Source organism: Struthio camelus, chromosome 1 (assembly GCF_040807025.1).
Source record: "Struthio camelus isolate bStrCam1 chromosome 1, bStrCam1.hap1, whole genome shotgun sequence".
Classification (NCBI taxonomy): Eukaryota; Metazoa; Chordata; class Aves; order Struthioniformes; family Struthionidae; genus Struthio; species Struthio camelus.
The window spans coordinates 27,570,299-27,596,827 of NC_090942.1; the positions used below are offsets into that span (position 1 = coordinate 27,570,299).

A 26,529-nucleotide genomic window follows, 5' to 3' on the forward strand; every position below is an offset into this window, starting at 1 on the left:
AAAGCGAAGCTGACTAGCGTGGGTCCTGACTAGCGTGGTTTTACAGTTGCAGGCGTTGGAAGAGCAGCATGTTCAGGCTGAGCGTTGTGTTCAGGATTTGAAGACGGCCCTGGCAGAGAAACAGAGGGAAGCGACAGCTTCTTCCCGGCAACTGCAAGACCTTCTGGAAGCCTCTTTGGGAGGCGTTAGCCTAAAAGACCTGGAGGAACGAGTGGGACGGTAAGGAAGTGGCACAGTGAAGCAAGGCTTTGCTTTGTGGGCTGGTGTAATAGCAGCAGGATGGCCTTGTTGCATCTCAGCAAGTCAGTACACGATTTTGGGAGAGGCTTTTGCTTTGGACTGTGTGATTTGGCGCTGTTGTGCCAGTGTTGGTGCTCCTGTGGATTTCCATGACGAGGCCTGTGTTTCTTTTCAAGACTTGAACTGGAAAACGCCCGGCTGGAAGACACAGGGCAGCAGCAGGCAGCTAGACTCGAAGCTCTTCAGAAAGAGCTGCACGCCTCTGCCTCTGTAAGCTAGTCATAGCCTTCCTGTTTCATGAGCTACTGTGCGCAGTTGTGTGTGTATGTATGCGGGGGCGTTTTCGGAAGAGATTTTCCTGGGGAGCCTCGGGGAAATCATTCCCTGCAGGCTGCAGGCGATCGGCTGCTGTTGGTCCGCTCGCAGGCTTTCTGGTTTTGTGCGCTACTCTGCTGAGTCTTACTTAACAGTGTTTGAGGTAAGGGCACTTACGGCACTTGTGCGCCGGTGTGAATGGTTGCTGCTTTGTACCGGTTGTGGTGCTTAAGCCGTGTGGCAGCAGCACTTCAGCTGTTGCCGCCTTAAAGGCGTTCTGCAAGTGAACTTGTGGAACGTCCTTGGTGCCAAGCACGTCGTTGCCAAGTCTTAAGCGGCCTCCTCAGGCTGTGCCAGGAATTCCATTCGCCGCTGGTCGCTGAAGATCCCCCTGGAGCTTTAAATTAAGCTGTGCTCTGCCCGGATGGGGATACCTAAGTACCGTCGGCTATTAGCGGAGGGCCTGAGGAAGGTGTTCTCCAGTGTGCGTGGCACCTTTGCCCCCGTGAGCCCCTCGCTAGTAGCGGGTGGTCTTTGCTTTAGTGGGGGTCGGGGGGAGGGTGGTGTGGGGGGAGAGAGGGGTGGCAGGCACCAGTTTCTGTCCCTCGGTCTTAGCCTGGGTGGTGGAAATATTGAAGTGCTGCAGTTTGCGTGGGATTCTGTCCCCTGGAGTTGTGGGGCCGGCCCTCGGCTAGCAGAGAGAGATGTCCTGCCGCACCTTTGTGAGGAAGGCTGTGCGCACCTAGTGCTTCTAGGTGCCGTGAGTGAGTCGTGTGTGCCATTTCTTCTTCCTGTCCGGAAAGCGTGAGAGCGGAAGAAAGCCAGGGAAGGAGCTGGCAGAGTGGAAACAACCCGCAGAAGCCCGCCTGGAGGAAGAAATGAAGAAAAACGTTGCACTGCAGAAAGAATGCAACAGGTACAGCCGTTGAGTACTTGTAAGAGCTGTCGAATGAGCGGGGAGTCAGGCGTTATGTACCTTGCCCCTGAGACTCCGAGTACGTATCTGTTGGTGAGCGAGCTCAAGGCTTGCGTTAGGTCTTGCAAGTGGCTTCTGTAGGGGAGCGTGCGGTTTTAGGTAGGTGGAAGTGCAGGCAGGAGGGCAGTTGTCCTGGGAAGAGAGGGAGGGCGGGAGGGCAGGAAGAAGTCGCTTGTGTCTTGTGCCTGTTGTCAGGCAGAGGGAGAAGCTTCAAGGGAGCAGATGAAATGTTGACTGGGCAAGTGATGTGTGGGAGGGGAATGATGTGGGTGGGTGGGTTGGTGTGGTGTTTTGGCTTGGTGTCTTGTTCTGGAAGTCCTGGCCTGTCCGCCATGGTACAAATGAAGTAAGCCCCGCACCGTATGCGTGGTGCTTAGGGAAGTGCATGCGTAAAGGCGGACTGTGCTTGGGCTTCCTACTTTACTTGCTAATGTGCTGTGCAGGTCGAAGAGGCTTCTGGAGAAAGCTATGAAGAAAGTGAGGGCGTATGAGAGGCGGGCGCGAGAGTCCCAGATGAATTTCCCGGGCGAAAGGGAGGACCCGTGTTCGGGAAGGGGCAGAGAAGTTGCTAAATTACGAACAAAGGTGAGCTTTGGTTGGCTTGTTGTGGTGCTTGTTTTGGAAAGCTGTAAGATTCTTTTCCTGGCTGTTGGGTTGTGGTGTTAATTATGTGGTGGCCGTGTTTGAAAAGAACGGCTGTCTCTTATGGTCCCTGAAAAAGCCTGTGTAATCCTTTGGGAAGTGAAGAGGCGTTGCGATAGCGGGGCACTTGTGAGCCTGGGCCTTTCTGGGCGAGAGCCCAGCTTGAAAGCTTGAGGCCCTGGCAGCATCTTTGAGGTCTGACAGATGAATTTGTGCTCTGGAAGACCGGTAAGTAGGACCATTATAAGCCTAACCACAGTATGAAAGGCAAGGACATCGGAAGCATAGGTGTGAGAGGTGTGGAAAAGGTGCGTTTCTGCGGAGAGAAGACGACGACGACGGCGGCAGAGTTTTAGTTGACCTTTGGGGCCTACTGAAACCCTGGCACTTCTTTGTTGATTGTCTTCTAAACTCAAACCTGTGTGTGTGTGTGCGCGTGTGTGTGCGTGTATGTAGAAAGAGATAATCATTTCTGTTTCCTCTTTCCTGAAGCTTCAGGTATACCACTGTAAACAAGTGAATACCTTGTGATTATTGTATATTGTTGTCAATATGATTACAGTTGTTATCGTTCCCGTTCATTAGTTCATTACACTCGGTTACTTACCTGTTACAATAGTAAACTCATTCCTAAGGAGTAGGGACACCTACACTACCAGCCGACCCTGTTTAGTGTCGGGAGCCCGCCGAATTACCTTACCAGGGCAAAATGCCTCTCAACTGGTTCGGTCGTTCTGCGGAGGCCTCCCGGCACAAAGGGACACGCTCGGTGGATTGTCACAGAACTGCGTACGCTTAGACCTCTGGGTCTGCTTAGGTGAGTGAGTCCTTTCCCTGTGTGCAGGTCCGTGAGCTGTGCTGCTCCCTGGAGGCAGAGCGGAGGAAGTCGAGGCAGCTAGAGAAAGCAAACAAAGGTGCGCGAGAAGAGTTGGCTTGGCTGCATGGGAGCCGTGACAAACTGCGGAAGAGCAAGCGGCAGCTGGAAGAAGAGGTGGTTGCGCTGAGGTGTCGCTTAGAGGCCAAGATGAGGGATCAGAGGCACAGAGAAGAGGATAAAAGGGAGATTGAGCAAAAGGCTGGGCAAGAGCTAAGGCAAAAACTACAGGAAGTCAATCTCTTTCTGCAGGTGAGCTCCCTTACCGCTAGTACGCGCAGTCCGTTTGTGGCTTGTCATTCATTCTTTACTGTTGTCATTTCTCGGTATGTTATGCTTGTGCCGGTCAGTGCTGTGGGGTCATGGGCTCGTTATAGCTTCAGGAGGTTGCTGAAGGGTGCGAGCTTGTTGGATGCTTGTCCTCAGGCATTCTGAGATGTGGTGAATAATCTTCTTTACGCACCTCGGTCACTGGCGAATCTGTAACAGCGCCAAGAAAGACGAGAATTGCAAGTGGACTAGTGTCTTAGAGAGACAGAGGTGGCTTGAATCAGAACTAGCTCTGATTCAAAACAAAACAAAGCAAAGCAAAAAGTTGCGCTGAGAGAGCCGGTTTCTTTCTGAACGAAAAGGATGATGTAATGGGGTGCTTTTGGGTTTTGCCCTTGATTGTAGAGGGCAGTGAGGAGGCCCAGTTGGCTCCCTGGGTGAGGTTGTGCTCTTCAAAGTGGGTGTGTGAAAGGGCCTGGGGGGAATGATCTCTTTTTCTTTCCTGGGGGTTGAAACTGCATTATCTGCTTCAGACACAGGCAGCCGCCCAGGACCGAGCGGAACAACTAAGAGCCGCTTCTGCAGCTTCCGCGGTAGGCCGACTGCAGCAGAGAGTTAGGCATTTAGAATATGAATTGGCTCTCACAAAACGCCTGCAGTGAGAGAGCGCTAACGAGAGGCTTGCGGAAGCTGCTGCTGCTGCGCAATGCTATGAGCCCTGCAGAAGCCACTCTCTGGCAACGAACCCGGTGGGCAGCGCTTCCTCTGTGACGGAGAGAGTGGAAGCTCATATGGCTGAGGTAAGGCATTGGGAATACCTGTTATTCTCAAGCTGAAAATGAGCATCCGTTCCTAGCTCCACCGCGCCCAATCTAGGAGTCTAGACACGCCTGCTGACCCTCAGAGCGCTGCAACCTCGGCAAAAGCTCTGGTCCGGGCGCGCCCCAGAATTAGCAGTCCGTGTGACGGCATGTTCCTCACAGCGCGGTGAGCAGCGTGCCCTGAGGTTTGGGAAGCGCATGCCGAGAGTGGGGCAAGGGAGCACGTGATTCTTCACAAAATGCCGTGATCCGTTCCCGCCTTTGCACAGAGTGGGGGTGTGGAGAAGCTCTCGAGTTGGGGATTGCTTTGTGAGACGGTTAATGCCATAGAGCAATGGGAACGCTGGGCCTTGGTGGACAAAGACTTTCTCTGTAGTGGGGGTGATGTTTCCAGTGTTTATTCCCATGTTGCAGTTGGCTTGAGAAGCTAATGCTACAAGAATGTAGCTACTGAGGCCTTAAGGGTATCTTGTCTGTACTTGCAGGTGCGGCGGGAATGGTCAAAAATATCGCTGAAGAACTTGAGCAAGGTAATCTGTCAGGATCTGTTAGCGGTGTTACCAAGGAAGAGGACGGTTCCTCCATTTTGAACACAACTACTGGAAAGCTGCCAAGCTCCTGTGCTAAGCACAGTTGTTTTCTACTAGCTTTCCAACCTAGAGCTCTGCGAGGCAACTTGCTGCTTATGCAAATAATAGTCGTACAGAGTCGTATGCAGTTGCCTTTAGATCACAGAGAGGAAAAGCGGCCTATGCGCACGTTCAGCCCCTGCCCCCGAGCCCTGAGCAATTCCACCTCTTCAGGATAATTGTTTCTCCAGAGTTGTGGCTTGGCGGTGACTGGGCCTGTTGCAAAGCAGGTAGCCCCTGAGAGCAATTCCTTCTGTCCCAGTAGCCTTTACTCTCCTAGCGAGTGGCCAGCCGTTGCGCTAGAGCTCTTTCCGTTTGCTAGGACGGACACAAATCCGTGGCATTGAATCCGTTTGCATTGTGACTGGAGTTGCCTGTCTCCTGGGAGTAATAAGGTTTGTTTGCTTTGGGGACCTTTTCCTACTGCAACACTAACATAGGGCATTTTCTCCCCTCCCGCTCTCGCCCCGCCCCTTCCCCAGCAATGGCTGAGCTGAACGTTGGATCGGCTGGAGCTTCTCCCTGGGCATCTACTGAAGGATCTTCAGAAAACGTAGACCAGGAGCCGCTTTCCAGGGCAACGCAAGAGTGCCGCGATGTTTTGACAGCCCCGTTCCAGAGAGCTAAGAGTGGTTATCCTGAGACTACTACCTCCTGACAGAGGGACTCGCGTTACCAGGCTGTGAGGAAAAGCAACCCTTGCCACTGTTTTTGTACGAGTGCAACAGTGCGGTGTAGCCAATAATAATAACGTGCGGTCTTTAACTGCAAGTATTGTGTTCCAACTTGGTATTTAATAAATGTTGTAATCTAGTAGGTCTCTCCGTTTTATTCTGTTCCCCTTCCTGACTTTGCCTGCCCTGCGCATATGACTGTCCCCTCTGCTCGTGTCTCTTATGGAGTAGTACGTGTTGCATTGCTGCCAAATGGTGCATGCTGGTGGAAGTCTGGCCTGCTGCGGCATTTGCGGGCAAGGGCTGCGTTTTGTCCCTGCGTTTTGCGAGTTGTTCAGCACTAGCCAGCACGGATGATGGAAGTCATGTTTTTGAAGGCCTAGCCAGGCTTTCTTCCTGGGCAGGCGCTTAGCCCTTCTGCCTCGCGCTGGTCTGACCAAAAGTCACTTATGCAGACAGCTCCAGGCCTGAGGGCAGAGAGGCCGTTTGTCCAAGGGAGAGCTCAGCTCTGCTCTGCTCTGCTCCCTTCAGCTGGCTTCCCAGCTGCTCCTTCAGCCTGTCCTGGCAGCCAGGCCAAGGGCCAGCATGCAGACTGTGTGTTTTTCCTCAGCGGGGGCTGGAAGCACGAGTGTGTGAAGACAGGGGCCTCGATCGTCCCCAGGTGCAGCCCTTGGCGGTTCCCCTTGTTGAACTTGACAAGGTGCCCGGTTGCCTCACGTCTCGCTCGTAGCGGGGCACTGGCCTCTTGCTGCCTTTGAGAACGATGCTTCCTGTGGTCTGGGCAGAAGGGAGGGCGAGAGCTTCTGGTAGCCAGGAAAGGTCGCAAAGCCCGCCGGTCTGGAAGGCTGTTGGATCCGCTTGCAGTCTGCAAAGGGGAAAGGGGTTATGGAAGTTCTCTGCCCTGCAGCGTGACTGGCAAAGCGGAACCGCTGTCCAGTGCTGGGCACTTGCTCTTCTCTCTGCAAAGCAAAAGCAGGTGCGGAACGCCTCTGAAGTGCCTTCGCTTTGGGTTGTCCTGTTGCCAAACTCTGAGAGGAACTGTTTTCCAGTGGTTCCCTGCCTGCTTCTGTCCTGCTGGGTGTCAGGGAGAGGTGAAAGTTCTTGGCCGCCGGAGCAGCAGCACTGAAATTCAGCGCTGGCATCTGGCATGACAGGAGCTGGTAGCGCTTACAAGGCGGGTAGAGCAAAGTCCCGTCTGTTCTGGCCCCTGCACTAGAGGAGAGGGATGGAGCTACTGGAGCGAGTCCAGCGAAGGGCTACTAAGATGATTAAGGGACTGGAGTAGCTCTCATACGAGGAAAGGCTGAGAGAGCTGGGATTGTTCAGCCTGCAGAAGAGAAGACCGCGGATCAGGGTGTAGGCAGGATGCGAAGGGAGGGTGTAAAGAAGTCGGAGGCAGACTCTTCTCAGCGGTGCCTAGCGGTAGGACGAGGGGCAAGGGGCACAAACTGAAACACAGGCCGTCCTGTCTGAACAGGAGGAAAAAGTTCTTTGCTGTGAGGGGTGACTGAGCCCTGGAAGAGGTTGCCCAGAGAGCTTGGGGAGTCTCCGTCCTCGGAGATGTTCCCAAGCCGTCTGGCTAGGGTCCTGGGCCGACTACTTGAGGTGATCCTGCTTGAGTAGGGGGGGCTGGACGAGACGATCTCCAGAGGTGCCTTCCAACCTCAAACGTCCGGTGATTCTGTGACAAGCAGGAGAAGCGGGCGACCGGGCATCTAGTCAAGTTCGACAAGGGGAACTGTCAAGGGCTGCACCTGGGGCAGGCTGGGGGCTACTGCCAGGAAAGCAGCTGGGCAGAGGAAGGCCTGGGGGTGCAGGTGGGCAGCAAGGAGTCAGCAATGGTTAGAGAAAGAAATCGTAACCACATTTTAATCGTTTTGATAATAACTTTCTGCCAAAGGGAGCAATCGCCCTCCAGCCTCTCGCTGTGGTCTCTGCTAACAGCTGGAGCGATCCGCTTTCGGTGAGAGTCGCTCACCTCGGTGAGAGTCGCGACTCGCGGCCAATTTGGCTCCCTCCGGCACTTGGGCTTCCTACGGCGCAGGCGCAGAGCTGGGAGCCCAGAAGGACCGGCACGCTCGCGGCCTGGCCGGGCAGCAGCCAGAGCAGCCAGCTGCGGGGCTCAACCTAAGCAGTCGCCGTCTCTTCAGGCGCAACGAGCTACTTCAGCCCTGCGAGCTCGGCCAAGCGCTCGCGACGCCCGCGCCCTTAGGGAAACAGTGGGAGCGCAGGTTTGCGAGGAGCACAGTGTCCCGCACCTGGAGCAGCAGCAGCATGAATTCTTCAGGGAAATGACGGCACAGCAGAGTAAGAGCTGGAGCTGGGGGCCGCCGGGGAGGGACCCCCAACAAAGACGTCCTTCGGCCGGCCGCAGCCACCCGCCGCCGCCGCCGCCGCCGCCCCCCGGCCCGGCCCGGCAGCGCCGCGAAGGAGGCGGCAGCGCCCCCCCCCGCCCCGCCCCGGGCCCGCCCCGGCCGCAGCCCCGCCCCCTCGCTGCACAGCCCCGCCCCTCGGCGCGTCACCCCGCTGCCCTGTGACGCCCCCCCCCGCGCCCTCGCCGCGGCTGTTGCGCATGCGCGGCGCGCCCGCCACCGCCTCCGGAGCCGGTGGTCCTCGGTGCTGTTGCGGCCGTGTGCCTCGCTGCCAGCGTCGCTGCGTCGCTGTCCTCGGCCGGCGCCTCTGCCCCCGGCCCGGGGGCTCCGAGCTCGCCGGGACTCAGCCCCGCAGCAGCTGGCCCGGGCCGCGGCCCCTGCTCGGGGCTGTCCGCCGCCCGCGTGCCCGCCGCAGCATGAAGAGGCTCTTGGGGCTCTTCGGCCAGGGCCAGGGGCAGCCGCCTTCGCCGTCGCCGTCGCGGTCGCGGTCGCGGTCGCGGTGGGCGTGCGGCGGCAGCGCGCCCCTGCGCTGCGTCGGCGCTGCCTACGAGCTCCGGGAGAAGGAGCTGGGCAAGCTGCACCGCGCGGCCGCCAGCGGCGACCTGGCGCGGGTGCGGCGGCGGCGGTGGCTGCCGAGAGTCGGCCTCGACGGGCGGGACAAGGCGAAGCGGTGAGGGGCGGCGGGGGGGCCGGGGCGGCGCGGGGGGTGGGGGGGGCGGCGGCGAGGGCCGGGCTGCTGCGTCGGTGCCGGCGGGGGCGGCGGCTGGTGGGTTGGAGCTGGCGTGCAGCTGGCAGGAGCGCCTTTGTGCCGGGAAGGCAGGGCCGTTTGCTTGGGCTGGCGAGGGAGTGCGGGAGGGCAGTCGGCCTTGCGCGCGCGGGGTGGGCTCGGGGCTCGGGGCTCGGGGCTCGGGGCTCGGGGCTCGGAGGCCGGTTGCGTGTGTGGCCAGGCCGGAGCGGGACTTTGTTGCTGGGAGCGTGACAGGGTCGAGGGGGAAGGTTTCTGCTGTCGGGTTTGGTAGGTGTTGTGGAGGGCCCTTGGGAGCGAGCGCGTGCTGGTGCTTGCTGCAGCAGTAAGGCCGGGAAGAGGCCAGAGGGCGCGACTTCCCGGCAAGGCCAGCAGCGAGGGGATGTTCTGGTGTTATAAAAGGCACGTGCTGGGCCTGCGGCCTGCTGCTGTGGCGTGAGTGGTCCTGGCAGCAGGTGGAGGTTGCCTTGCCGTAGGCTGGAGGTGCGCAAGCCTTGCTCTTGCTTGCTGGGCTGCGTGCGTAGTGGTGTTGGAGGCAGGGAGGAGGTGCCGGGGCGGAGGGCAGCAGTTGCAGAGCGGAAGCCGGAGGCTGGCTGGGAGAAATGGGGGGCCTGGGCGCAGGGATGCACGCGCAGGGAAGGGAGCGCGGAGCTGAGGCAACGTTGTCTTCCTAAGTGGGGGCTGGGGCTGGGGCTGGGGCTGGGGCGGGGAGGGGCTTTTTCCTAGCCCCGGCGTCTCGGGCTTTGGGTGTGCAGCGGTCACCCGCGTGACATGGGCAGGCGCGGTCTCTTCAGCTGTCTGGCCTGCGCTAAGGTAACATGCTCAATTTTTAGGACACCTCTGCATCTGGCTTGCGCTAACGGACATGCGGAGGTTGTCTTGTACTTAGTAGAGAGGAAGTGCAAGCTAAATCCTCGTGACAACTTCAAGAGATCGCCACTGATGAAGGTACGTGGGTGCTGCGGTAGGCAGGGCTTCTAAATTGCGCCCCGAGCGATCGAGCTCTTGGGTGATTCTGGAGGTAGGTCTGGGTGGAGCTTGTGGTGCGCTGGGCGCTGGCTAGGCGTGCGTTGCCTAATGTTTGGGCGCGTTATTGTTGTCCGAGGTCGGCAAGCTGTGGGAATTCTGCCAGAGGGAAGCGTAATTGCTGGCAACGTTTCCTTGTTTCCCGTGTGGTTGGCAGGCAGTGCAGTGCCAGCACGAAGGCTGCGTCGCCATTCTGCTAGCGCATGGCGCCGACGCTAACCTTGCGGATGCTAACGGCAACACTGCCCTTCACCTGGCTGCCCTTGCTCCTAACACCTGCCTAGCAGGGCAGTTACTGGCGCACAACGCCCATCTTGATGCGCAGAATAAGGTAAGCGTGGAATTTGGGTCAGGCCGCTCCTGAGAAGAAAAAGTTGCTTTGCTTCTCTGTGTTTTTCTAACTGGAGAGGGGCGTTATGCTTTCAGATGGGATACACGCCCCTTTCTCTGGCCGTGTCCGCGCATCACGTAGAGATGGTGGAGTTCCTGCTTAGCAAAGGAGCCGACGTGCACGCTCGAGATCAGTCGGAAAGGTGAAGGGTTTGTCAAAACGGGGCGTGGGTCTCCTGAGCATTGGTGAAGTTTGCCTGGTCTGGCCAGGTAGCCGAGGGTGCTTAGCGGGGGAGACGTTTGGCCCAGGGACGTGCTGCGGCCCCTTGCAACCCGAGTTCTCGTGGGCTTCCGTGTGGTTGGCTTTGCTTTCCTCCTGGCTGTAGGAAAGGGGGAGGTGTAATTGTTTTGGGAGCAAATAGGGATGAAAGGAACGCCAGTGAAACGTCGGTGTCTCCTGATAGCTTTTGTCTCGTCTTGTGGCTGCTTTAGGACCCCTCTGATGCTTGCCGCCTCTGCCGGGGACGTGAGCATGATAGAAGTTCTTCTTGGCTATGGTGCTGACCTTTGCCAGAAAGACGTTCTTGGATGGACAGCGGAGGCTTATGCTAGGAGGTCTGGACACACTGGGTAAGTGCTTTAGGTCACGGTGAGAGTCGCTAAGCGGTCCGAATGTCCGTGTTGGTGTGCGGACGTGTTTGGTAAGAGGCGCAAGGTTTAATGATGCGTGGAGACCTTTGTTGAAGGTGGGCTCAGTGGAATCTTCCGGGACGTAGCGTTCCCTGTGTCAAGTGTGAGTTGGGGAGTTGAGGAAAGCTTCCCCCGCAAATCGTCTTGTTTGGTAAGTGGTGTTATGCAAGGATGTAGTTGATTATAGTGACAGTGTTCCCTTTCTTTCCGCACCTCCCTAGTGTTAGTGAACAGCTGGCAGACCGCGCAGCCGAGAAAAACGTGGGAGAAGCTTGTGCAGGCAGCGCAGAAAGCACGCCAGTGCTTAGCACTCGTTGCGAGGCAGGAGCTGCTGCGTTTGCGTTGGGCACACCTGCTGCGGACAGAGGAGGTAGGAGGCTTAACTGTGGAGGAGCTGAGGAGGAGAATGCCTACGGCCTTTTCTTGTGGTGGCTTGTATTGAAGCTTGGCAGGGTTCCGTCCCTCTTGCCTGTTGAGTACCCTTGCTAGGGACGGAGTAGAGACGCGCTGGTGATCCTCCTCCGTGAGGATAGTCCTTTGGTTTTGAGGCTGGCTTTTGGTTTTGGGGGTGATGGGTGGGAGGCTGGGTAGAGCAGGAAATACAGCGTAGTCTCTGGCATTTTGAAGCACAGGTTGGCGGGGGTGGGGGTAGAGGCAAAGAGAGCACGAGAGAGAGACCGATCTCTGCCTGTGTGGTATGAAGAGCTCGGCAGTTTGTTTCCTTCTTGTCCTGTTCAACCGCTACCAGCATTTGCTCGCTGCCTGCTCACATAGCATATTCATGCCATGGCAGGTTTGAGGTTTGGAACGTTCGAAGGAAAGACAAGGGTGGTGTGGAATTCTTGTCCTTTTTTATTTTGCGGGGGGGGGGGGGGCAGCGAGAATTGAGTAGGATGGGAGAAATTGGTGGTTTGGGGCATGCTTTCGTTCATGCTGTCTGGCATGACTGCTTCACTCTAGTCTGGCCTGTAGAATTGTCCGTGTAACATGCTTGTCTGCATTGCTGAAAGTCGAAGGTCCGACATGCTAAGAATTAATCCTGTCAATTAATATTTGAACAGTGAGAGGTGGCTTTTCCCACGAATACTTCACGAGGTGAGACTCGAACAGTAGCTTTTGCCAACGACCTTAACCTGCCGAAAAAGAGGGGAGATTTGAGCGAGACGGTCCTTCTTGCCTTTGCCTTTGCCTTTGCCTTTGAAGAGTGTTGGAGGCAGAGGAGAGCGATGACAGCTGTCCTGCTTCTGAGGAAGAAAAAAGCAGTTTAGCTGCCAAGGTAAAGTGCCTCCAGAAGGAGAACTGCCCGTGGAGCGACTCGTTTGCAGGGCAGAGCTGTCTAGATTTGGGCAAAAGCGCGTGTCCAGGCAGGGTGGTTTTCTCCTGCCCCGCGGTCTCCTGCCTGCCAGTCTTTCAGCTGCGGTGAGCTGTTTGCTCCAAGCCTTGTAGCCGTCCGTGGCAGAGCATGCAGCAGGCTTGCGGTTGCGGGTGGGAAGAGCAGTAGGTGACAAGAAAAGCGACCGCATGGTTTTCTTCACCTGAGTCAGAGTTCTCGTCCCAAAGCTGATCAGCCTCTAGATGGCCTGTTCTTTTGTCCTCCAAGCCTTGCTGTTTGTTTCCAGTAACTTTGGTGATAGAATTCAGGCTGATATGGGGAAAAGGGCACTTGCTGTTCAAGATCTGCTGCAATGCTTCATCTCCTGGCTCTCCTTTCTTTCGTCCTTGTCAGGTTGCCCAAGAGTGCTTGGGGGCGGGGGGAGTGGCTCAAGAGGGTCTTTTTTTCCTCCTGGGGGATGGCATTGCGGGCTTGCATGGGATCTCACACCACCTGTTTCCCCTTCCTTTTGTTTCTTTTGTTTTGTTTTGGTTTGTTTTTCAGTTGAGGTGTGTGGCATTGGGGCTGTGCCATGATGAAGAAGCTGAAGAAGCCGAGTGTGGTGCAGGAACGCACCCCGTAGTGCTGGAGATGCAGGCATGTTTATTTGCAACCTGGTTGCCCTTGTCTCAGTGGCCTGTCAGAGACTGTGGCAGCTGTTGTGTGAGAAGAGCTAGTGTGGCATAGTAAGATGTGATGGTGGTTGGAGGAGTGAAAGTGAGGAAAGAGGGGGAGGTGAGACTACGGTAGTTTGAGAAGCAGGCAGCTGGTGGTCTCGTGAGCCCAAGGGAGGGGGAAAGGGTGTGTGTGCTGCTGGATAAGGTAACGTAGGTGAAGGCAGAGCCTGACTGTGTGCGGGCAGTGCTTCTCGGGGGGCTTTATGGAATGGGAGCAGGACGTTAGTGACATTAGGTATTGCTGTGTACATAAAGACATCTGCAGGCCTTGTAAAAGAGGAGCGAGAAGGTTTTTCTCTGTGGCTCGAGAGAGGAGAAGTATTTGGCAAGGTGTGGATGGCCTGGGCAGAGGCTGCTGTCCTGGGAGTGGCAGCAAGTGGCCTTTGAGTTGTATTTCTAGAGTCCTACTGCAAGAGAGAAGGTTCTGGTTCTGTGCGTGCTTGGAAGGGTTGCTGCTGCTTTGCCAGGTTATGCAGTGAAAGGAGCGTGTTTGGGACGGTGCAGCCAAGTACTAAGGACAGCAGCAGAGTGGGTGTAGGCTTGGAGGGAGCGCAGTTGGGGGTTGGAGAGTGGAAGCGAGGGCCCAGGGGGAGGTTTGCCTCAGGTTGTTGGAGAAGCAGGCAGCTGGCGGTGTTTGTTGGTGCAAAGGAGGGGGGAAGGATGTGTGTGCTGCTGAGTATTGCCGTGTAGGGGAAGCTGGAGTGTGGGTAGTGCTTCTCAGGGGCTTTAGGGGAAGGGAGCAGGGCGTTTGTGAGCTTCGGCATTGCCGTCCCTTCACATACGTTCTCGTGGAGGCTGCTTGTTTCTGTTCTTTCTAAGTGTGCGGGCCGATCTCTTTTAGGACGACTCACCGGAAAGGAAGGGAGAGGAGGCTCCTGGTGGTGCCCAAGTGGCGGCTGCTGCAGGAGCCCCTGCTGGTGTGAGAGGTGAGTTTCTAGACATGGAGGGGCTTTGTTTCTCTGCTCTTTGGGCTGGGTGAATGAACTGAAATGGCGATCTGCCTGTGAGAGGGTAGAGCAGGCAGGTAGGCGCTGGGCAGGCAATGGCGGGGAGGGGGGGAGGGAACGTAGCTGGAGGGAGATGTTTTGTGGTAGTGCTAGGGAAGGAGGGTTGTTTCTTGGTGACTTCCTGCGGGTGGGAGGGTGTTTGGCTAGTGCTTTGCGGGTCGCTCCTGTAGCGTGCCGAGGGATTGTGAAGGGCCAACTCTGGAGCTGTAGTTTGGAGGGGAGATGCCGTCAGAGCTGCGTAGTCGGCGACTGTGGCATGGCAGAGCCTTGTTTGGATGCTCGCCGAGCATGTGTTGGGCGTTCTTGGTAGGGGCGTGAGCTGTGCTGCTGGGCTTGGGCCTGTGGTGCTGGCAAGAAGGCGGCAGGAAGTGGCGATGGCGTGGTGGTGCGGCTGGGGGTGCAGGCGCCCTTAAATGACGCTGCTTTGTTTTTCCTGGGGAGTGGAACGGTTTGGTGTGTCCTGGGCGCAGGGCTTGCGTGCTGGAGGAGAGCAGGAGAGGGAAAGAAGGAGCGGTGGTGTGTCATTTGTGGCTTCCTTTGCAGGTGTTGCGTCGTCCGCAGGAGCGGAGCAGGAGGACGAGAGCGACTCTCCCTGGGATTCCGAGGTGCTTGGTGTGAGGGGCGCAGTGGGTTGCCCGAGGGGGGAAGTGCGCGGGAGCTTGCCTTGGACGTGGGCCCTAGCAGGGATGAGGCTCAGTTGCCGCTTGTGGTGGCTGCGCCACAGGTTTGTTCCTGTGACCTGGAGCCGCTTGTGCTCTGTGCAAGCGGTTTGGTGAGGACTGTGCCTAAGTGGGGTGTGCTAATGTCCTGGGAGTGGCAGCAAGTGGCCTTTGAGTTGTATTTCTAGAGTCCTACTGCAAGAGAGAAGGTTCTGGTTCTGTGCGTGCTTGGAAGGGTTGCTGCTGCTTTGCCGGGTTATGCAGTGAAAGGAGCGTGTTTGGGACGGTGCAGCCAAGTACTAAGGACAGCAGCAGAGTGGGTGTAGGCTTGGAGGGAGCGCAGTTGGGGGTTGGAGAGTGGAAGCGAGGGCCCAGGGGGAGGTTTGCCTCAGGTTGTTGGAGAAGCAGGCAGCTGGCGGTGTTTGTTGGTGCAAAGGAGGGGGGAAGGATGTGTGTGCTGCTGAGTATTGCCGTGTAGGGGAAGCTGGAGTGTGGGTAGTGCTTCTCAGGGGCTTTAGGGGAAGGGAGCAGGGCGTTTGTGAGCTTCGGCATTGCCGTCCCTTCACATACGTTCTCGTGGAGGCTGCTTGTTTCTGTTCTTTCTAAGTGTGCGGGCCGATCTCTTTTAGGACGACTCACCGGAAAGGAAGGGAGAGGAGGCTCCTGGTGGTGCCCAAGTGGCGGCTGCTGCAGGAGCCCCTGCTGGTGTGAGAGGTGAGTTTCTAGACATGGAGGGGCTTTGTTTCTCTGCTCTTTGGGCTGGGTGAATGAACTGAAATGGCGATCTGCCTGTGAGAGGGTAGAGCAGGCAGGTAGGCGCTGGGCAGGCAATGGCGGGGAGGGGGGGAGGGAACGTAGCTGGAGGGAGATGTTTTGTGGTAGTGCTAGGGAAGGAGGGTTGTTTCTTGGTGACTTCCTGCGGGTGGGAGGGTGTTTGGCTAGTGCTTTGCGGGTCGCTCCTGTAGCGTGCCGAGGGATTGTGAAGGGCCAACTCTGGAGCTGTAGTTTGGAGGGGAGATGCCGTCAGAGCTGCGTAGTCGGCGACTGTGGCATGGCAGAGCCTTGTTTGGATGCTCGCCGAGCATGTGTTGGGCGTTCTTGGTAGGGGCGTGAGCTGTGCTGCTGGGCTTGGGCCTGTGGTGCTGGCAAGAAGGCGGCAGGAAGTGGCGATGGCGTGGTGGTGCGGCTGGGGGTGCAGGCGCCCTTAAATGACGCTGCTTTGTTTTTCCTGGGGAGTGGAACGGTTTGGTGTGTCCTGGGCGCAGGGCTTGCGTGCTGGAGGAGAGCAGGAGAGGGAAAGAAGGAGCGGTGGTGTGTCATTTGTGGCTTCCTTTGCAGGTGTTGCGTCGTCCGCAGGAGCGGAGCAGGAGGACGAGAGCGACTCTCCCTGGGATTCCGAGGTGCTTGGTGTGAGGGGCGCAGTGGGTTGCCCGAGGGGGGAAGTGCGCGGGAGCTTGCCTTGGACGTGGGCCCTAGCAGGGATGAGGCTCAGTTGCCGCTTGTGGTGGCTGCGCCACAGGTTTGTTCCTGTGACCTGGAGCCGCTTGTGCTCTGTGCAAGCGGTTTGGTGAGGACTGTGCCTAAGTGGGGTGTGCTAATGTCCTGGGAGTGGCAGCAAGTGGCCTTGGAGTTGTATTTCTAGAGTCCTACTGCAAGAGAGAAGGTTCTGGTTCTGTGCGTGCTTGGAAGGGTTGCTGCTGCTTTGCCAGGTTATGCAGTGAAAAGAGCGTGTTTGGGACGGTGCAGCCAAGTACTAAGGACAGCAGCAGAGTGGGTGTAGGCTTGGAGGGAGCGCAGTTGGGGGTTGGAGAGTGGAAGCGAGGGCCCAGGGGGAGGTTTGCCTCAGGTTGTTGGAGAAGCAGGCAGCTGGCGGTGTTTGTTGGTGCAAAGGAGGGGGGGAGGATGTGTGTGCGGCTGAGTATTGCCGTGTAGGGGAAGCTGGAGTGTGGGTAGTGCTTCTCAGGGGCTTTAGGGGAAGGGAGCAGGGCGTTTGTGAGCTTCGGCATTGCCGTCCCTTCACATACGTTCTCGTGGAGGCTGCTTGTTTCTGTTCTTTCTAAGTGTGCGGGCCGATCTCTTTTAGGACGACTCACCGGAAAGGAAGGGAGAGGAGGCTCCTGGTGGTGCCCAAGTGGCGGCTGCTGCAGGAGCCCCTGCTGGTGTGAGAGGTGAGTTTCTAGACATGGAGGGGCTTTGTTTCTCTGCTCTTTGGGCTGGGTGAATGAACTGAAATGGCGATCTGCCTGTGAGAGGGTAGAGCAGGCAGGTAGGCGCTGGGCAGGCAATGGCGGGGAGGGGGGGAGGGAACGTAGCTGGAGGGAGATGTTTTGTGGTAGTGCTAGGGAAGGAGGGTTGTTTCTTGGTGACTTCCTGCGGGTGGGAGGGTGTTTGGCTAGTGCTTTGCGGGTCGCTCCTGTAGCGTGCCGAGGGATTGTGAAGGGCCAACTCTGGAGCTGTAGTTTGGAGGGGAGATGCCGTCAGAGCTGCGTAGTCGGCGACTGTGGCATGGCAGAGCCTTGTTTGGATGCTCGCCGAGCATGTGTTGGGCGTTCTTGGTAGGGGCGTGAGCTGTGCTGCTGGGCTTGGGCCTGTGGTGCTGGCAAGAAGGCGGCAGGAAGTGGCGATGGCGTGGTGGTGCGGCTGGGGGTGCAGGCGCCCTTAAATGACGCTGCTTTGTTTTTCCTGGGGAGTGGAACGGTTTGGTGTGTCCTGGGCGCAGGGCTTGCGTGCTGGAGGAGAGCAGGAGAGGGAAAGAAGGAGCGGTGGTGTGTCATTTGTGGCTTCCTTTGCAGGTGTTGCGTCGTCCGCAGGAGCGGAGCAGGAGGACGAGAGCGACTCTCCCTGGGATTCCGAGGTGCTTGGTGTGAGGGGCGCAGTGGGTTGCCCGAGGGGGGAAGTGCGCGGGAGCTTGCCTTGGACGTGGGCCCTAGCAGGGATGAGGCTCAGTTGCCGCTTGTGGTGGCTGCGCCACAGGTTTGTTCCTGTGACCTGGAGCCGCTTGTGCTCTGTGCAAGCGGTTTGGTGAGGACTGTGCCTAAGTGGGGTGTGCTAATGTCCTGGGAGTGGCAGCAAGTGGCCTTTGAGTTGTATTTCTAGAGTCCTACTGCAAGAGAGAAGGTTCTGGTTCTGTGCGTGCTTGGAAGGGTTGCTGCTGCTTTGCCGGGTTATGCAGTGAAAGGAGCGTGTTTGGGACGGTGCAGCCAAGTACTAAGGACAGCAGCAGAGTGGGTGTAGGCTTGGAGGGAGCGCAGTTGGGGGTTGGAGAGTGGAAGCGAGGGCCCAGGGGGAGGTTTGCCTCAGGTTGTTGGAGAAGCAGGCAGCTGGCGGTGTTTGTTGGTGCAAAGGAGGGGGGAAGGATGTGTGTGCTGCTGAGTATTGCCGTGTAGGGGAAGCTGGAGTGTGGGTAGTGCTTCTCAGGGGCTTTAGGGGAAGGGAGCAGGGCGTTTGTGAGCTTCGGCATTGCCGTCCCTTCACATACGTTCTCGTGGAGGCTGCTTGTTTCTGTTCTTTCTAAGTGTGCAGGCCGATCTCTTTTAGGACGACTCACCGGAAAGGAAGGGAGAGGAGGCTCCTGGTGGTGCCCAAGTGGCGGCTGCTGCAGGAGCCCCTGCTGGTGTGAGAGGTGAGTTTCTAGACATGGAGGGGCTTTGTTTCTCTGCTCTTTGGGCTGGGTGAATGAACTGAAATGGCGATCTGCCTGTGAGAGGGTAGAGCAGGCAGGTAGGCGCTGGGCAGGCAATGGTGGGGAGGGGGGGAGGGAACGTAGCTGGAGGGAGATGTTTTGTGGTAGTGCTAGGGAAGGAGGGTTGTTTCTTGGTGACTTCCTGCGGGTGGGAGGGTGTTTGGCTAGTGCTTTGCGGGTCGCTCCTGTAGCGTGCCGAGGGATTGTGAAGGGCCAACTCTGGAGCTGTAGTTTGGAGGGGAGATGCCGTCAGAGCTGCGTAGTCGGCGACTGTGGCATGGCAGAGCCTTGTTTGGATGCTCGCCGAGCATGTGTTGGGCGTTCTTGGTAGGGGCGTGAGCTGTGCTGCTGGGCTTGGGCCTGTGGTGCTGGCAAGAAGGCGGCAGGAAGTGGCGATGGCGTGGTGGTGCGGCTGGGGGTGCAGGCGCCCTTAAATGACGCTGCTTTGTTTTTCCTGGGGAGTGGAACGGTTTGGTGTGTCCTGGGCGCAGGGCTTGCGTGCTGGAGGAGAGCAGGAGAGGGAAAGAAGGAGCGGTGGTGTGTCATTTGTGGCTTCCTTTGCAGGTGTTGCGTCGTCCGCAGGAGCGGAGCAGGAGGACGAGAGCGACTCTCCCTGGGATTCCGAGGTGCTTGGTGTGAGGGGCGCAGTGGGTTGCCCGAGGGGGGAAGTGCGCGGGAGCTTGCCTTGGACGTGGGCCCTAGCAGGGATGAGGCTCAGTTGCCGCTTGTGGTGGCTGCGCCACAGGTTTGTTCCTGTGACCTGGAGCCGCTTGTGCTCTGTGCAAGCGGTTTGGTGAGGACTGTGCCTAAGTGGGGTGTGCTAATGTCCTGGGAGTGGCAGCAAGTGGCCTTTGAGTTGTATTTCTAGAGTCCTACTGCAAGAGAGAAGGTTCTGGTTCTGTGCGTGCTTGGAAGGGTTGCTGCTGCTTTGCCAGGTTATGCAGTGAAAGGAGCGTGTTTGGGACGGTGCAGCCAAGTACTAAGGACAGCAGCAGAGTGGGTGTAGGCTTGGAGGGAGCGCAGTTGGGGGTTCTGAAAGGGCTGTTCTACTTCCAGAGCCTGCGTTCCTTGACGGCCTGCCAAAGTCCCGAAGCAGCAGTGAATCTGCAGGTAATGCTTGATCGACAATCCGAGTTGTGCTTGGGTAGTCCTGCATTTGAAATGCAGTTTGTGGGTGAAGCGTTTCTGGAGATTGCTTGCACCACTCTCTGCTTGTTTGTGTTCTCGCTCACCTAGGTGTCTGCAAAGGAGGGAGGAGAGCGTGAAGGACGCGAGGCTGCTGCAACACAGACTGATTTTCAGTGTGACGGACAGGTGAGGAGCTGTGTTGAAGAGCTGTGGAGATGTTAGCCTAGAGCGAGGTGTTATTGCCAAAAGAGCGCAGGCGGAAGACCGCAGAGAGTGGCAGATGTGAAATATACTTTAGATGTATGTTATCTTTGGGCTCCCTCTGAAGAAGGCTGTTGTGAGTGAAAAGAAGGTGGTAGTGCATGTTCGTGCCCTTTTTGTGAGGCTCACGGCACAATCTTTCCTTAGGCGATGGCCGCAGAGCTGCCGGCGGAGGTTGCTGAAGCTCCTGGAAAGCAGTTGCTTCCAGAAGGTTCACTTGAAGTTCCAAAGGTTTCCTGCGGTGAGCTGCAGGGAGACAAGTTGCGGTTGCAAGAGGAACTGGCCAGGGTGAAAGCCAAGGTAGGCAAAGCCTGTAGCGGCCTGCATGACTGTGAGGAGGTGGTTTTCCCCTGTAAACGATGGGGAAAAGCCCTTGTTGAGGCTGTAGGGTAGTAGTGCAGTGGTGTCCCTTCTGTTGCCTTCCCTTCTTCCCGCCGCTGCCCCATGGTGGCAAACAGACCAAGCGCGTCAGGGAGCTGCCCTTTCAAGCGTGAGGGGCCAAGCAGTGTGTTGGGGGTCACACCTACCCACGAGGAGGCTGCTCAAGCAGCTTGTTGTCTCTCCGAACCCGCCTGAGCTTTGAGGTGGACCTGAAGGTGACAGTGGGTGAGCTCCGGGTGCCCTGAGAGTGCTGCGTGTTTTCCTGTTGAGGCTGTTGTACTCTTTCTCTATATTTGGCTGTGTGTGTAGAGCTTTGGTTCCTTCTTTGTAGCTGGTCAAATGCCTGCGAAGGTGACAGTCTGTGTTCTGGGGGGGGGCAGCACTTGAAAGGGTGCGATCCTTCTTCATGGTTTGCGCTCGCACACGCAGCGCTGGTTGCTAGGTGGGGTTTTTGCACTGTATACGGGAAGCAGCATGTCAGGCAGGTGCTGTGACTTGTCCTGTTCCCTGACTGTAGGAGGAACTTGACCTCCTAACCTAGCTGCCCGGAGAAGGCCGTGGGTTGGCCCTAGTGCTGAGCTTTTTCTGTAGAAAACATCTTGGCCATCTTGTGGCTGCATGATGCAAATGTGCCGCAAAGTGCTATAGTTCCTGCAGGGCCCTGGGGATGAACCTGTAGTTAGTAAGCATTAGGATCCCGAAATGCTAATTCACTTCCAAGTTGTTTTTGGAGAGAGCTACGTTCAGAGCTACTGACTTGCTTTCCGTTCACTACGCCCACCGCTGCCACCAACGCAAGTACGGAGTTGAAGGAAGGAGTGTAGGGACCGGCTTTCCACCATTTGTGTAAGAATAAGGTATAGCAGCGTGGGCAGCGTTGGACTAGAAGTCTTTGTGATTGTGGTCGTTATCCTGGAGTTGGGAAGTGCCAGCAGGAGAAGGGAGAGCCTTTGCAGTAATGCTTCCCGTGGGGGAGCGAGCAGCTGGATGCTAGGAGCGTCCCGAGTCACGGGAAGGAGTAGGATTGGTGTTGCAGCTGCGTTTGGGCAGCTGGTAGGAAATTGAGATGGGGATGGGAGAGGCCGGTATGAAAGCGGAAGGAGCAACGTGGTTTTGGAGAGTCGAAGCAGTGGAGTCGTCTGTCTGAAAGCGAAGCTGACTAGCGTGGGTCCTGACTAGCGTGGTTTTACAGTTGCAGGCGTTGGAAGAGCAGCATGTTCAGGCTGAGCGTTGTGTTCAGGATTTGAAGACGGCCCTGGCAGAGAAACAGAGGGAAGCGACAGCTTCTTCCCGGCAACTGCAAGACCTTCTGGAAGCCTCTTTGGGAGGCGTTAGCCTAAAAGACCTGGAGGAACGAGTGGGACGGTAAGGAAGTGGCACAGTGAAGCAAGGCTTTGCTTTGTGGGCTGGTGTAATAGCAGCAGGATGGCCTTGTTGCATCTCAGCAAGTCAGTACACGATTTTGGGAGAGGCTTTTGCTTTGGACTGTGTGATTTGGCGCTGTTGTGCCAGTGTTGGTGCTCCTGTGGATTTCCATGACGAGGCCTGTGTTTCTTTTCAAGACTTGAACTGGAAAACGCCCGGCTGGAAGACACAGGGCAGCAGCAGGCAGCTAGACTCGAAGCTCTTCAGAAAGAGCTGCACGCCTCTGCCTCTGTAAGCTAGTCATAGCCTTCCTGTTTCATGAGCTACTGTGCGCAGTTGTGTGTGTATGTATGCGGGGGCGTTTTCGGAAGAGATTTTCCTGGGGAGCCTCGGGGAAATCATTCCCTGCAGGCTGCAGGCGATCGGCTGCTGTTGGTCCGCTCGCAGGCTTTCTGGTTTTGTGCGCTACTCTGCTGAGTCTTACTTAACAGTGTTTGAGGTAAGGGCACTTACGGCACTTGTGCGCCGGTGTGAATGGTTGCTGCTTTGTACCGGTTGTGGTGCTTAAGCCGTGTGGCAGCAGCACTTCAGCTGTTGCCGCCTTAAAGGCGTTCTGCAAGTGAACTTGTGGAACGTCCTTGGTGCCAAGCACGTCGTTGCCAAGTCTTAAGCGGCCTCCTCAGGCTGTGCCAGGAATTCCATTCGCCGCTGGTCGCTGAAGATCCCCCTGGAGCTTTAAATTAAGCTGTGCTCTGCCCGGATGGGGATACCTAAGTACCGTCGGCTATTAGCGGAGGGCCTGAGGAAGGTGTTCTCCAGTGTGCGTGGCACCTTTGCCCCCGTGAGCCCCTCGCTAGTAGCGCGTGGTCTTTGCTTTAGTGGGGGTCGGGGGGAGGGTGGTGTGGGGGGAGAGAGGGGTGGCAGGCACCAGTTTCTGTCCCTCGGTCTTAGCCTGGGTGGTGGAAATATTGAAGTGCTGCAGTTTGCGTGGGATTCTGTCCCCTGGAGTTGTGGGGCCGGCCCTCGGCTAGCAGAGAGAGATGTCCTGCCGCACCTTTGTGAGGAAGGCTGTGCGCACCTAGTGCTTCTAGGTGCCGTGAGTGAGTCGTGTGTGCCATTTCTTCTTCCTGTCCGGAAAGCGTGAGAGCGGAAGAAAGCCAGGGAAGGAGCTGGCAGAGTGGAAACAACCCGCAGAAGCCCGCCTGGAGGAAGAAATGAAGAAAAACGTTGCACTGCAGAAAGAATGCAACAGGTACAGCCGTTGAGTACTTGTAAGAGCTGTCGAATGAGCGGGGAGTCAGGCGTTATGTACCTTGCCCCTGAGACTCCGAGTACGTATCTGTTGGTGAGCGAGCTCAAGGCTTGCGTTAGGTCTTGCAAGTGGCTTCTGTAGGGGAGCGTGCGGTTTTAGGTAGGTGGAAGTGCAGGCAGGAGGGCAGTTGTCCTGGGAAGAGAGGGAGGGCGGGAGGGCAGGAAGAAGTCGCTTGTGTCTTGTGCCTGTTGTCAGGCAGAGGGAGAAGCTTCAAGGGAGCAGATGAAATGTTGACTGGGCAAGTGATGTGTGGGAGGGGAATGATGTGGGTGGGTGGGTTGGTGTGGTGTTTTGGCTTGGTGTCTTGTTCTGGAAGTCCTGGCCTGTCCGCCATGGTACAAATGAAGTAAGCCCCGCACCGTATGCGTGGTGCTTAGGGAAGTGCATGCGTAAAGGCGGACTGTGCTTGGGCTTCCTACTTTACTTGCTAATGTGCTGTGCAGGTCGAAGAGGCTTCTGGAGAAAGCTATGAAGAAAGTGAGGGCGTATGAGAGGCGGGCGCGAGAGTCCCAGATGAATTTCCCGGGCGAAAGGGAGGACCCGTGTTCGGGAAGGGGCAGAGAAGTTGCTAAATTACGAACAAAGGTGAGCTTTGGTTGGCTTGTTGTGGTGCTTGTTTTGGAAAGCTGTAAGATTCTTTTCCTGGCTGTTGGGTTGTGGTGTTAATTATGTGGTGGCCGTGTTTGAAAAGAACGGCTGTCTCTTATGGTCCCTGAAAAAGCCTGTGTAATCCTTTGGGAAGTGAAGAGGCGTTGCGATAGCGGGGCACTTGTGAGCCTGGGTCTTTCTGGGCGAGAGCCCAGCTTGAAAGCTTGAGGCCCTGGCAGCATCTTTGAGGTCTGACAGATGAATTTGTGCTCTGGAAGACCGGTAAGTAGGACCATTATAAGCCTAACCACAGTATGAAAGGCAAGGACATCGGAAGCATAGGTGTGAGAGGTGTGGAAAAGGTGCGTTTCTGCGGAGAGAAGACGACGACGACGGCGGCAGAGTTTTAGTTGACCTTTGGGGCCTACTGAAACCCTGGCACTTCTTTGTTGATTGTCTTCTAAACTCAAACCTGTGTGTGTGTGTGTGCGTGTGTGTGCGTGTATGTAGAAAGAGATAATCATTTCTGTTTCCTCTTTCCTGAAGCTTCAGGTATACCACTGTAAACAAGTGAATACCTTGTGATTATTGTATATTGTTGTCAATATGATTACAGTTGTTATCGTTCCCGTTCATTAGTTCATTACACTCGGTTACTTACCTGTTACAATAGTAAACTCATTCCTAAGGAGTAGGGACACCTACACTACCAGCCGACCCTGTTTAGTGTCGGGAGCCCGCCGAATTACCTTACCAGGGCAAAATGCCTCTCAACTGGTTCGGTCGTTCTGCGGAGGCCTCCCGGCACAAAGGGACACGCTCGGTGGATTGTCACAGAACTGCGTACGCTTAGACCTCTGGGTCTGCTTAGGTGAGTGAGTCCTTTCCCTGTGTGCAGGTCCGTGAGCTGTGCTGCTCCCTGGAGGCAGAGCGGAGGAAGTCGAGGCAGCTAGAGAAAGCAAACGAAGGTGCGCGAGAAGAGTTGGCTTGGCTGCATGGGAGCCGTGACAAACTGCGGAAGAGCAAGCGGCAGCTGGAAGAAGAGGTGGTTGCGCTGAGGTGTCGCTTAGAGGCCAAGATGAGGGATCAGAGGCACAGAGAAGAGGATAAAAGGGAGATTGAGCAAAAGGCTGGGCAAGAGCTAAGGCAAAAACTACAGGAAGTCAATCTCTTTCTGCAGGTGAGCTCCCTTACCGCTAGTACGCGCAGTCCGTTTGTGGCTTGTCATTCATTCTTTACTGTTGTCATTTCTCGGTATGTTATGCTTGTGCCGGTCAGTGCTGTGGGGTCATGGGCTCGTTATAGCTTCAGGAGGTTGCTGAAGGGTGCGAGCTTGTTGGATGCTTGTCCTCAGGCATTCTGAGATGTGGTGAATAATCTTCTTTACGCACCTCGGTCACTGGCGAATCTGTAACAGCGCCAAGAAAGACGAGAATTGCAAGTGGACTAGTGTCTTAGAGAGACAGAGGTGGCTTAGTACTAGCTCTGATTCAAAACAAAACAAAGCAAAGCAAAAAGTTGCGCTGAGAGAGCCGGTTTCTTTCTGAACGAAAAGGATGATGTAATGGGGTGCTTTTGGGTTTTGCCCTTGATTGTAGAGGGCAGTGAGGAGGCCCAGTTGGCTCCCTGGGTGAGGTTGTGCTCTTCAAAGTGGGTGTGTGAAAGGGCCTGGGGGGAATGATCTCTTTTTCTTTCCTGGGGGTTGAAACTGCATTATCTGCTTCAGGCACAGGCAGCCGCCCAGGACCGAGCGGAACAACTAAGAGCCGCTTCTGCAGCTTCCGCGGTAGGCCGACTGCAGCAGAGAGTTAGGCATTTAGAATATGAATTGGCTCTCACAAAACGCCTGCAGTGAGAGAGCGCTAACGAGAGGCTTGCGGAAGCTGCTGCTGCTGCGCAATGCTATGAGCCCTGCAGAAGCCACTCTCTGGCAACGAACCCGGTGGGCAGCGCTTCCTCTGTGACGGAGAGAGTGGAAGCTCATATGGCTGAGGTAAGGCATTGGGAATACCTGTTATTCTCAAGCTGAAAATGAGCATCCGTTCCTAGCTCCACCGCACCCAATCTAGGAGTCTAGACACGCCTGCTGACCCTCAGAGCGCTGCAACCTCGGCAAAAGCTCTGGTCCGGGCGCGCCCCAGAATTAGCAGTCCGTGTGACGGCATGTTCCTCACAGCGTGGTGAGCAGCGTGCCCTGAGGTTTGGGAAGCGCATGCCGAGAGTGGGGCAAGGGAGCACGTGATTCTTCACAAAATGCCGTGATCCGTTCCCGCCTTTGCACAGAGTGGGGGTGTGGAGAAGCTCTCGAGTTGGGGATTGCTTTGTGAGACGGTTAATGCCATAGAGTAATGGGAACGCTGGGCCTTGGTGGACAAAGACTTTCTCTGTAGTGGGGGTGATGTTTCCAGTGTTTATTCCCATGTTGCAGTTGGCTTGAGAAGCTAATGCTACAAGAATGTAGCTACTGAGGCCTTAAGGGTATCTTGTCTGTACTTGCAGGTGCGGCGGGAATGGTCAAAAATATCGCTGAAGAACTTGAGCAAGGTAATCTGTCAGGATCTGTTAGCGGTGTTACCAAGGAAGAGGACGGTTCCTCCATTTTGAACACAACTACTGGAAAGCTGCCAAGCTCCTGTGCTAAGCACAGTTGTTTTCTACTAGCTTTCCAACCTAGAGCTCTGCGAGGCAACTTGCTGCTTATGCAAATAATAGTCGTACAGAGTCGTATGCAGTTGCCTTTAGATCACAGAGAGGAAAAGCGGCCTATGCGCACGTTCAGCCCCTGCCCCCGAGCCCTGAGCAATTCCACCTCTTCAGGATAATTGTTTCTCCAGAGTTGTGGCTTGGCGGTGACTGGGCCTGTTGCAAAGCAGGTAGCCCCTGAGAGCAATTCCTTCTGTCCCAGTAGCCTTTACTCTCCTAGCGAGTGGCCAGCCGTTGCGCTAGAGCTCTTTCCGTTTGCTAGGACGGACACAAATCCGTGGCATTGAATCCGTTTGCATTGTGACTGGAGTTGCCTGTCTCCTGGGAGTAATAAGGTTTGTTTGCTTTGGGGACCTTTTCCTACTGCAACACTAACATAGGGCATTTTCTCCCCTCCCGCTCTCGCCCCGCCCCTTCCCCAGCAATGGCTGAGCTGAACGTTGGATCGGCTGGAGCTTCTCCCTGGGCATCTACTGAAGGATCTTCAGAAAACGTAGACCAGGAGCCACTTTCCAGGGCAACGCAAGAGTGCCGCGATGTTTTGACAGCCCCGTTCCAGAGAGCTAAGAGTGGTTATCCTGAGACTACTACCTCCTGACAGAGGGACTCGCGTTACCAGGCTGTGAGGAAAAGCAACCCTTGCCACTGTTTTTGTACGAGTGCAACAGTGCGGTGTAGCCAATAATAATAACGTGCGGTCTTTAACTGCAAGTATTGTGTTCCAACTTGGTATTTAATAAATGTTGTAATCTAGTAGGTCTCTCCGTTTTATTCTGTTCCCCTTCCTGAC

General features: G+C 56.3%; 1 protein-coding gene across 1 annotated transcript; it reads left to right on the forward strand.

The window, feature by feature from the left end:
- The first annotated feature begins 8,043 nt into the window (after window positions 1-8,043).
- Window positions 8,044-19,707, forward strand: LOC138065853 (ankyrin repeat domain-containing protein 7-like). Its single transcript, XM_068931278.1, has 6 exons — window positions 8,044-8,483; window positions 9,392-9,506; window positions 9,742-9,915; window positions 10,011-10,117; window positions 10,407-10,538; window positions 19,665-19,707. Exons 1-6 carry the CDS (start codon window positions 8,230-8,232, stop codon window positions 19,705-19,707), a joined length of 825 nt encoding a protein of 274 aa, XP_068787379.1. The 5' UTR covers window positions 8,044-8,229.
- Window positions 19,708-26,529: the final 6,822 nt, after the last annotated feature.

Excerpts from the sequence above, each read along its gene's own strand:
- LOC138065853 (XM_068931278.1), top strand. The coding sequence starts at position 8,230 with ATGAAGAGGCTCTTGGGGCTCTTCGGCCAGGGCCAGGGGCAGCCGCCT. Across the intron at positions 8,484-9,391 it reads GGGCGGGACAAGGCGAAGCG|GACACCTCTGCATCTGGCTT; the intron begins GTGAGGGGCGGC and ends CTCAATTTTTAG. Across the intron at positions 9,916-10,010 it reads ATCTTGATGCGCAGAATAAG|ATGGGATACACGCCCCTTTC; the intron begins GTAAGCGTGGAA and ends TTATGCTTTCAG.